This window comes from Artemia sp. Qi Xiang Cuo, chromosome 4 (assembly GCF_049724085.1).
Source record: "Artemia sp. Qi Xiang Cuo chromosome 4, ASM4972408v1, whole genome shotgun sequence".
Classification (NCBI taxonomy): domain Eukaryota; kingdom Metazoa; phylum Arthropoda; class Branchiopoda; order Anostraca; family Artemiidae; genus Artemia; species Artemia sp. Qi Xiang Cuo.
The window spans coordinates 29,169,197-29,181,259 of record NC_142797.1 but is presented as its reverse complement, the minus strand read 5'-3'; the positions used below and the strand labels follow the sequence as shown (position 1 = coordinate 29,181,259).

At 38.0% G+C, this 12,063-nt stretch overlaps 1 protein-coding gene across 1 annotated transcript in view; it reads left to right on the top strand.

Annotated features, from left to right (window-relative positions):
* Positions 1-12,063, top strand: part of LOC148952966 (ionotropic receptor coreceptor Ir25a-like) — a 124,755-nt gene that overhangs the window by 46,875 nt on the left and 65,817 nt on the right. Inside the window, exon 5 of the mRNA XM_089087839.1 lies at positions 6,463-6,593. Within this exon, the coding sequence (XP_088943965.1) occupies positions 6,463-6,593 (131 nt within the window). The remainder of the gene's footprint in view (positions 1-6,462; positions 6,594-12,063) is intronic.

Below are 12,063 nucleotides of genomic sequence, written 5' to 3'. Positions count from 1 at the left end.
TAATATTAAGTACAAAAGAAACTATTTGTAATTAAATTAGTTTTCAGTAAAGCGCCAATGGCGCAGTAGGTTTTAGACTTTTACAGTGTGAGAAGGAGTTTTTTTTTTAAATTAATTTTTGTTAGTTTTTGATTGCAAAAAGTTTCAAGTTTTTCAAAATTCCTTATTTCAAATTCAAACTTTAAAAAAATCAAATCTTCATTAAAGTATCAAAACTGGTATCAAAGCAACAATATCAAAGTGAAAAATTTTGGCCCCTTTGAAATGAGCCCCCTTTGAAGTTTATACGACGACCCCTTCTATATGAAGTGTGTCTGGGAAAAAAATAAATTGGAGCGTGGGGGGGGGAGGATAGCTGCCCTCCGATCACTTTTTATTCTTAAAGAGTGAATTACAACTTTCAATTTTCAATCAAATGAGCTCTCAATTAAGTTTATACATGCATCCCTTCCCTCACAACCATATATGCCACCAGGGCATAACTTACTCCGCCTACCCTCGGGCCCTGGGGGGCTGTGTCGACACCTGAGTTTTTGTTATTTGAACTTTGAACTATTTTTAACAAAATTTCTATCTCCAAATTTCTATCGGATGCATTTAGGGCGTGGAGGGAGGGGGCGAGGCTAGTTCCCCTCCAATCTCTTTTGACTCTTAAAAAGTGAACGAGAACTTTCAATTTCCGATCAAATGAGCCCTCTCCGAAGTTTATACATGCACCCCTTCCATAAAAATGATATATGCCCCCAGGGTATTACTTACAATGCCTGCCTCCGGGCCATGGGGGGTTGCATCGACACAGGGGTTTTTCTTGTCTGACCTTTGAATTACTTTTAATGAAATGGTTATTTTAAAAAAATTTTCGGATAGGCTTGGGGAGAAAAGGGTGTGGGGGGGGGGGGGGCAGGGCTAGTTGCCCTGGGATATCTTTTAACTCTTAAAAAGTTAACTAGAACTTTCAATTTACAGCCAAATGAGCCCTCTCTGAAGTTTATTCGAGCATCCCTTTCATTAGAGCCATACATGCCCTTAAGGGCAATACTTAGAACGTCTTCTCCCGTGCCCTCGGGGGTTGTATTGATACCGGGGTTTTGCTTATCCGACCTTTGACCTTTTTTAACAAAATGTCTATCTCAAAATTTTAATTGGATGTGTTTGGGGGAAAAATGGGCGTGAGAAGGGCGTTAGTTGCCCTCCTGTCACTTTCGACTATTAAAAAGGGCACTAGCCCTTTGAATTTCCAATTGAATGAGTCCTTTTTGAAGGTTCTACGACAAAGCTTTCTATAAAAAGCTTATATATCCCCAGGACATAACTTACAACCCTTGCCCCGAGGGCTGTGTGGAAGTGTCCTCCTCAAAAACATAATTTCTATCAAGAAATCAACTACGTAGAACAAAATGCTTATCTCAAAATTTTGATTGGATGTTTTGGGGATATTGTGGGCGTGGAAGGGGTGTTCGTTGCCTTCCAATATCTTTTGACCCTTAAAAAGGGCACTAGAACTCTCGATTTCCAATCGAATGAGCCCCCTTTGAAGTTTTTACGACGACTCCTTCCATATGAAGGTCTTCAGGGGAAAAAAAATAAGTAATAGAACATTGGAGCCGTATAGCCTTTACTGGGTTTGGGAAACCCGGAACCCCCTTCAAAGCAATGTCCCTTCTCCCATGAAAACTTCCTACATGGAAAGATCCTCACATGTCACACCCGACCCGCCCTCCCTCCCAACTATCAAAACAAATCCCCCCTGAAGACTTCTGTTTACTTCCCAATAACCAATACTATATGTAAACATTGGGCAAAGCTTATAACTTGCAAACCTTGACCCGGGGACCGTGGGTTATTAAGTCATCCTCAAAGACATAGCTTTTGTATTTTTTGACCATGCTGAACAAAAGAGCTATCTCAAAATTTTGATCGGATGACTTTGGGAAAAAATGACCGTGGGAGGGGGCCTAGTTGTCCTCCTTTTTTGGTCACTTAAAAAGGGCACTAGAACTTTTAATTTTCTTTCGAATAAGTCTTCCTGTGATATTCTAGAACCACTGGTTCGATACGATCCACCCTGGGGAAAAAACAAATAAACACGCATCCGTGATCTTTCTTCTGGCAAAGAATATAATAGTCCACATTTTTGCAGAAAGGAGCTTGAAACTTATCTAGTAGGGTTCGCTGATACGCTTAATCTGATGGTATGATTTTCATCAAAGTTCTATGAGTTTTAGGGGTTGTTTCTCCCTTTTTTTTGAAAATAAGGCAAATTTTCCGCGTCACTTTTGATCAGTTGGACTAGACATGATGAAACGTATATATGTGAAATCAGCATAAAAATCTGATTCTTTTGATGTATCTATTTGTATCAAAATTCCATTGTTTAGAGTTTCGGTTACTATTGAGCCCGGTCGCTCCTTACTCACAGTTTGTTGCCACGAAGTGTTTGATATTTTTCATAAACATGAGGCAGGCGATAAAGTCTAAGTTTAGGATCCTTTTCAGAACGATGCTAGCTTGTGTCTTTATCTTCATATCGGCATTCTTTAAAGTTTAAATTAATCAATGGCTGAAACAATTGCTTCAAACATAGTAACTAATGCTTGTATGGTTTCAGCCCTTGCGGTCCACCGAGAAATAAACTGCACTATGCTTTATAACAGTATTTAGTTTGTGTCCCTGACATGTAATATAAGGCACAAAGCCATCAAGAAGTTCAGATACTTTCCGCTGTGCTCCATTGAATTGGCCAGACTCATCCCTTGCATAGTCGTAAGACTGGAAAGCTAGTTTATCCAAAGGAAATCCTCTCCGTTACAATGTTCCTATTATATTTTCTGCTATAGACTGCTCAGTTTTGTCCCAAGCCTCGCAATAGTCTTTTTATGGGTGTCCCTTTTAAGCTGGTAGTGCAGGTGAATACCGCAAGTTTATCAATACCTGGATCATCCTGGATCATATCCGCCATTACTGAGTAAAATCTTTAATCTGAGACTTTGTCGAGCATCGTCTCCCTGACTTCAGCTGAAATCAAGTAAATGAACTCGTTCTGAGAAATTGTGCGTAAACAGGCAAATTAATATGGTCTCAATTGGGTATCAAAAGCAGCCACATATATCATTAGAAGCTGAAAAATTTGAATACCGCAAGCTTATCAACACCTGGAGTATCTTGTGTCATATCCGCCATTACTGAGTAAAACTTTTAATCCGAGACTTTGTCGAGGATCTTCTCCCTGACTTCAGCTGAAAGCAAGTAAATAAACTCGTTCTGAGAAATTGTGCGTAAATAGGCAAATTAATATGATTTCAATTGGTTATCAAGTGCAGCCATATATGTCATTAGAAACTGAAAAATTTGAACAATGTTGCCATTATTTTTTCTTCGGTTGCCATAAAGGCAACAACCTGTCTTGCTAAGGTCCTTTCGACGTCCAAATAATATTTCGATTTGTCAGTTCATCTTTTGCTTGCTTGATAGCCTCAGTTTGGGTACTTTCATCAAGTAGGAAATCCAGATGACCACTGCTATTGACGAAGTGACAAAAATCGGACAAAGCTGCTTTGTGTAACCAGGAAGAGAAATCACTTGCCAGTTTTCTTTTCTTCGCCTTTACTCTGCTCTTCATTTTGTGCCATCGCCGCACACCGTCTTCCCCCCAAGTTTTTTTTTTAATTGGTCTCTCCCGAAACCCTTGGAGAAAAGGATACACCCGAAGCGATAAGAATCTTTCTCAGTATTGCATTCTAAGAACTGATATACCTCATGCCATTCCAGATGCAAATGTCCCTATTCCGGCATCCTTATGAACAATATTTTCAAAATAGTCAATGTAAGTTTTGACAAAAACTCGAATTAATTCGTGAAATGTTAAGATGTTCTTCAGTGCAATCAACTGTAAGCTCTTTATTTAGATCAAACACAGAAGATGATGTTGCTCTATTTCCACAAAGACGTCTCATGCATTCAACCTAGAATTTTCTAGGACAGTCTTAAAAGTGACATTGGAAGCAGCAGCTACTGATATAATTTAGTCCAGCTTACCAACACATGTAAAATACCTTGTTGGGTCTTTGATCGGAGACTTCTTGCCCTATATTTGACTCCTTCTGATCATTTGTGTTGATCGATGGCGTGACATAAAAATTGATCATAAGGAACCAGAGGCACATATTTAAAAATAATTTCTTACTTAATTTCTGTCTGTTATAAGCTTCAACAACACTCATTACTTTTCTCCTAGACAAAAACATACCTCCCGACTTTAATGAGCTATCCCAACTCTTCGAAAGCCTTCCTGTCCTGGGAAATATATTCTTGGAGCATAATCTTGCGTTTTCTGCTTATGCGTTGTATTCGTCTAAGCCTCAAAAAAAGGCGATGATGTGGCTAGCTGCCCTCCGATCACTTTTCACTCTTAAAAAGTGAACTAGAACTTTCAATTTCCAACCAAAAGAGCCCTCTTTGAAGCTTATATGAGCATCCCTTCCTCCAGAACCTTAAATCCCCCCAGGGCATAACTTACAACGTCTGCCCCTGGGCCCTCGGAGTTTTGTTTTCTGAATTTTGAACTATTTTTAACGAAATGGCTATCTCAAAATGTTTATCCAGTGCAATTTGGGAAAAAGGGCATGGGGGGGGGGGGTAGATGTCCTCCAATCTCTTTTGACTCTAAAAAAGTGACCTAAAACTTTTAATTTCCAATCAAATGAGCCCTCTCTGACGTTAAAACTATCATCCATTCTATAAGAACCACATTTGCTCCAAGGGAATAACTCACAACGTCTGCCCCCAGGCCCTTGGGGGTTGTGTCGACCCCGGAGTTTTTGTTATACCATATTTGAACTATTTAAAAAAACAGCAAACTCAAATTTTTTATCGGATGTATTTGAGGAAAAAGGGCGTGGAGGGGATGGGGATAGTTGCCCTCCGATCACTTTTGATTCTTACAAATGGCACAAAAAGTCTCAATTTCCAATCGAATGATCCCGTTTTAATGTTTACACGACAATACGTTGCATATGAATTGCCTCTGGGAAAAAATAATTTAAATAATAAATAATAAACTTTAGAGCCGTAGGGCGTTTACAATAGGCAAAGCTATATCGTTGCCTCTGATCTGGCAGTTTGGTCTGAGACTAGGGTCATTTACGAAATCGTGACACGAAATACTGAAGCCCTGAGAGCGTTTAACTCATTTACCGGGAGCCCAAATCACGATGCCGACCTATCATGATGATTTGTAAGGTTTAACAATGACTAAACTATTTTTGTTAATTTGAATAAAAATTTGGTCAGGGGTGACAGTCAAGATCAGTCCCTCCCCATGAAATCCACAGAGCATTTAACTCAGGGACTGGCATACCAAACCATTCTACAAACCTATTACATGAATTTGTAAGACTTAACAATGACTTAGTTATTTTTTGTTTATTTGAATAGAAATTTTGTCAGGTGTGGAGATCAGCCCAACGCCAAAAATTACCTAACTTACCTAAGCATTTAACAAATTACCTAACCCAATCCTCAGAGCGTTTAACTTTGGGATCGGCAGCCCAAACCACTCTGCCAACCTGACACGTTGATTTGTAACATTTAACAATGACATCTTGTATATTATGTCATACAATTTACTCGTCTCTTGTATAGTTTTGGATGACGTCATTGACATAAAATGATATCTACAACAAAAATTCCTTCATAAAATTAAGAGGTTGAATGCAAACTTTGCCATCAAACATAGGATGTTATATCTCTCCTGATGATTTTTTTTTATAGTTTTACCAGGTCCGGGTTGCAGCGGAAGGTAGCAACCTTGTAACAGACGATCACGTCCAATACTAAGAAATAAAACAGCCCATAACGCCTAAAAATAGTGTAAGATCAAAACAAGAAGCAAACTATTAGAATTGCCTTGTCTGAAACCCCTAGATAGGAAACTTACCATCCAATGGCTTGAACAACGAGGGAAATATATTGACATGAAAAATCCCTTGTCTCCTTAATGGACTAAAGCCAAAATGGACTAAAAATCAACACAAATAAAACAAAAAGCATGGCTACCAGTGGACCTCCTCTTGATATTAAGTGCGGAGCAGACCCAATAGAGTAGGGGGTTGAGGTCAGATACCTGGGCAGTACAGTCGAAAATACTGGCTCAAACGCAGGAGAAGTCCAACTTAGGCTGCGACAAGCACACAGGGCGTTTAACCATCTCAAACGAGTTTGGAAATCTCAAAAATACTCCTTGAGGCTAAAGATACAACTGTTCCAAAGCAATGTTCTGTCAGTACTGCTTTATGGATCTGAGACCTGGCACCTCAATCAACAACAAGAGAAAAAAATACAATCATTTGAAAACACTTGCCTCAGAAGAATCCTAAATATAAACTGGACCCAGAGGATAAGAAATGACACGGTCAGACAACAGGCCCTGCTATCTATAATAACAGACGTTATCCGTCAATGTAGGTGGTGTTATCTTGGGCATGTCATCAGGATCGGCAGAAATCGCTTGCAAAACTCCATCCTCTTCTGGCCACCAGAAGGATCAAGAAGACGAGGCCGTCCTAGAAACACCCAGAGACGTTCACACAGAAGAGGCTTGTCAAATGTAAATGCGTCCTACAGCTCAAATGGGAAGACGTACTAGCTGCAACACACCTCCGAGTTGACTGGAAACTTTTCGTGGATGTCCTGGATGCCACTGGGGGCACAGGAGGAACTAAGATCTAAAGTAAGGCATATACTGTAGTACCTTTGTGTTGGTTCAACATACCACTTAATATACACTGAAAGCTTCAAAACAATACTCGAAGCTTTTCCTGATATAAAGCTGTTACGGCCTATTAATAACCTGCATTCACTTTGTTTGTTTCATTTAAGTTCGCCATTTTCTTCAATACTCCCTGAAAGTTTCACTGTAATACTCTTAGCTTCAGTAGTACTAGTAGTAGTTGTTATAGTAACGGTTTTAGCAGTAGCAGTCGTAGTAGCAGTTGTACTAGTAGTTGTTGTAGCAATAGTAGTTTTTTTTAAGGAGCACAGGAAAGGCAATGGGAGACCACGGAATCAAATAGAGAGGAAAAAGTCTCCTGGACTTGGATTATGCTGATGATTTAAGCATCCTACATGAAAGTGTGAGCAAAATGAATGAAGTTTTAGAGGTTTTGTGAGTTCAGGGTGCTAGAAGTGGTTTGAAAATTAATGTCAGGAAGACTATGTCACTAAGGCTAGGAATAAGTGAAGATGAAAAGGTGACGTTGGGTAATGAAAAGATTCATCATGTGGGCAGCTTCACTTACCTTGGTAGTATTATTAGTAGAGAGGGTGGGAGCAGTGAAGATGTTAGAAGTAGAATAGCCAAGGCTCAGGTTATTTTTTCACAGTTAAAAATAGTTTGGAAGAGTAGGAAGATGAGTCTGCAAACCAAGGTTGGAATATTAGAAGCTACAATGATGGCAGCAGTGAAATATAGCTCTGAATCATGGACACTCCGAAAATTGGATGAAGATTTGCTAGATGTTTTCGAGAGAAATTACTTAAGGATTGCTCTGGGTACCCGGATGCCTGACCATATTTCAAACAATAGGCTATACGAAAAATGTGGTTCAATACCGCTCTCTATGGCTATAATGAAAGAAAGGTTGAGGTGGTTAGGGCACGTTGTGCGGATGAAGGATGACAGATTGCCGAAGGTTGTTCTTTTCGGCCAACCATCTAGGGCTAAACGGAAAGCAGGTCGTTCCCGTCTGGAGTGGGAGGACGTCATAAAGAAAGATTTAAAAGAAATGGGAAATTCTTGGGAGGGTGTAAAAAGGGAGGCTTTGAATGGATTTGGATGGAGGAGGAGCGTGCGTAGCTGTGTTGGCCTCAGGCAACTTGGTGCTGCGGTGAGTTGTTATTATTATTATTATTAGTAGTAGTAGTAGTAGCAATAGAAGTAGTAGTAGTATTAGTTTTTGTAGTTGTATTAGTAAGCACGTTTTGCATTTTGCCTAGTTCAGCATCTCCCTTAACATTTCCTGAAAATTTCATCTTAATACCTTAGACCATTCTTGGGACGCTACTTATACTCTCTTTTGAGAGCCTGCTTGTGCAGAGTATGCTGTTGTTTTGTTCAACATCCTCCTAAACATTCCCTGACAGCTTAAACTTCCTACCCTTAGCATCAGATAAGGGTAGTTCAAAGCAATCAGGTCAGGGGGATGAGATCCCCCATTTAAAAGACTCCTAGATCATATTATAAAACTCATGGAAATTTATTACACATTAACTCTTCATTTATACTTATCTAAGGAGACAAACAAAAACGAAATACCTCAAGCATAAATGTGAAACTAAAAGCAACTAAATTTGCATTCACCTCTTCTTCATTGTGGACCACTGCTCGAAAATCTTGTTTAAGTAAATGGCATTGATGAGCTTTTTCTCATTTGCCAACAAAATGAGGTAATCTAGTTAAGAATCAAGCACGACAGTCCTTAGCAAACTGTTAGCAAACTTGAGGTTGCTAAAAAGAAAATTCAACAGCAACTGCAATGGGTGTTATCACGGCCAATTTGCAAAGACAGTTAGCTTGCTTAAGCTGAAGTTGCTAGCAATTGCCTTCACCTACAACTTCTCTGAAGAAAGTCGCACCATGGTGAAGCCGAATTAGAACTTCCAGCTCTACTTAAAGAGTAGTAGAATCTGAAGTTTTTTCTTGGTATCGGAAACAACGTTGTTGCTAGCTCAATATATGCAATCAATACCCGTTTTTTTTAAGTAAGGAGTAAAATGGCTGAAAGTTGACAAGGTAAGCTCCAAGATCATCTTCCAAAATTGTAGTTAACCGATCAAGCAGAATTCCAAAATTGTGTCTATAGAAATGATAAATTGAGATCTCAGCTTGACTCTGAGCTTGGCTTTCAAAACAAGATGGTCAAAGTCAGCGACGATGCTGTCCAATGAAATCTGCCCCAGGATCGACTTCTGTCCATCTGGGAAACACTGCTGCACTGTCAATTAAATTGACGATTTCATCCTTGGATATTCTTTTGAAACGTTTCATCATAGCTTCAAGCATCAATAGTATCAAAATTCCGTTTTTTAAAGTTTCGGCTACCGTTGAACCGGGTCGCTCCTTACTACAAGCTGACCTATTAAAACAGAAATACTTAGTTTTAGAATCTTATAGTATCCCCCCTCTCTTGCGGTATGTTACGCAAACAAATTTTTGACGGCTGCTTGTTGACGCCTAGTAGATCACGAAAAACTCGAACAACTATTAATCGAACTGCTCGAAACTGTTTTACAACTGAATCAATTATTATCCAAAGGTCTTGACTAGGAACGACTTGGAATCCATAGGTTTAAACAAAGATTGACTAGCCAAAGGTCTTGATTATTTTTGTCGGTACTAATAAAATATTCATGTCACTGAGGTAGTTCACAGAGAAAAGCGGTCATGTCAACAATTTTTAGAAGTTTGACGACTATGGAAAATACAACCTTAAATTACATGAATTCCTAAAACTATGTCTTTGAAGATAACAGACCCCCCCCCTCGCCCTGGGTTAGGTTTTTAAGTTGTTTTTGGGAAGTCTGCAAACTTTTTTCGAGGGAATGGAGGAGATTTGTGCTTGGGGTCAGTTGTGACTAATTTTGAGTACGGAGGAAACTTTTTGTGTAAACTTTAGAGGGAATTTTAAAATGGGGGATTTGACAGAATTACCATACGAATTTTTTTTTTATTTGTCGTACTTTCTCTTTGCATACTCTATTTTGCATGTGTAGATCTCCTGGGAAACCTTCAGCGTCTTTGGAATCCGGAAAATAATGTTCTGGGACGGGGGGTTTTCCGGAGTAATCGATTAGAACTGAAAGTCTTTTTCAAATGAAAGTACGTAAAGATCAATTTTAGGACTTAATCTTCTGCAAGAAATTTTACGTTGAGGGGGGGGGGTTTCTGAAAGGATAGATTGTCAAGAAGGAATTTCATAGGATTTGTATTTTACGTGGGATCAACTTTCCAGGAGGTATTTCCTATAAGGGGAGGGAATATTTCATGGAGTGTGAGACAAACTTACCGATATTATTTGAAAACGATCAGAAACTAAATAAAAAAATAAGTTTTTTCAACTGAAAGTAAGGAGCAACATTATAGGTTAGATCGAACAGAAATTATTCCGTATATTAATACCTTGCTTGGTACTTATACATTATCTTATACACGACGCTATAAACAATAAGTAGAACAACAGGGAAATTGTTATACAAGACAGAGGAACGCAACTTTAAATGAGTATTTCGACCCTATATCCAAGGGCCGTCCTCAGCAAAACAAACGAAGAAAAAAAACAATATAAAAGAAACACACATTAAAACTCGATCATTGAAACTGAAAATTTTTTTTTTTTTACTTTTCAAAACAGCCCTAGGATCATTGCTTCAAGGAAGTTCGAACAGGACTGGTACACCAACCCAAGTGGAAAAAGACAATTCATTCAAATGGAATAAAAACACTTACAGACAAGCTCTTAAAGCTAATCTTGCCTTCTTGGCAGCCAGCCTAGAAGGTCTATCTGTAACAGGTTGAGTGGAATTATTTATTGTTTTTTTAATATAATTAGTTAAATTATTTCTAATTAAATTTGTATACAAGGCATTAAGCGAATATTCCCCCGAATCTCTATTTAAAGAAATATTACTATTTATTTTGATTTTGATTTCAATTGCCTCTCGAACAACCTTTTTTATGGCTAAATAATTGCTAATAAGGTAAGTTTCTTCAAAAAGCATTTTATCGCTAGGGTTATCATAGATATGACTACTTAAAGCAGAATCAAATTAATATTTGTACTATTAGAATTTAAAGCTTTAGTTATGTTGTCTTTGTGTTGTTGTAGGCGTTTTTCTAAATTTTGATGGGTTCTACCAGCATAAAAATGGCCACAGTCACATGGTATTTGATAAACCCCTCTTTCACGAGTAACTGGGGTTATATCTTTACCAGAGTTTTGGAGATTCATGATTTTCAAATTATTGGTAAATGCTATGTAAAAATTATTCTGTGTGCAAACTTTTTTAAACTTGTAGTGATTTTGGGAATATATGGAAGGTAAATTATATTTGTGGGCTTGGCGGGAATTTCACATGGTAAAAGACCCTTGATTTTACGGGAGTGTCTTGCCAGTCTTCGGCTAATTGTATTGTTAATAAAGACAATAGGATAAGAGCTTCCAAATTTATGTCTCTATTAAAATTTAGTTCATCTGTAGCCTAATGTGAGATTCAGAGCAAATGTTTAAGGCATGATCGACAAGAGATGTAACAACAGCTCTTTTAACTTGTGGGGGGTGATTGGCTTTAAAATGTAGATATCTGTTATTTTGTGTTGGTTTTCTGTAAATTTTTAAATCCAGGTTATCAATGCTACGAATAAAAAATGCATCCAGAAACGGTAATTTATTTGCATTTTCTATTTCTAAGGTAAATTGTAAATTTCGGTCATATGTATTAAGATGAATAATACATAGCCTACCTTAATACATATGACTAAAATTTACAATTTACCTTACAGCATCAAAAAACGGAATGTTGATACCAATAGATACATCAAAAGAATTGGATTTTTATGCTGCTTTCAAATATATAAATTTCATCAAGTATAGTCTTACCCATCAAAAGTTACGAGCCTGAAAAAATTTGCCTAATTTTCGAAAAAAAGGGGAAATACCCCCTAAAAGTGATAAAATCTTATTGAAAATCATCACATTCAGCGTATCAGAAAACCTTTTGGTAGAGGTTTTAAGCTCTTATCTGCGAAAGTGTGGAATTTTGTATTTTTTTCCCAGAAGAAAGATCACGGATGGATGTTTATTTGTTGTTTTTTTTTTCCCAGGGGTGATCGTATTGATCAACTGGTCATAGAATAACGCGAGAGAGCTCATTCGAACGGAAATTAAAATTTCTTGTGCCCTTTTTAAGTTATCAAAAAAATAGAGGGTAATTAGGCTCCCTCCCGCGCTCATTTTTTCCCAAAGTTGCACGATCAAAATTCCATCTTTCCATGAAGGATGTTTTTATGGG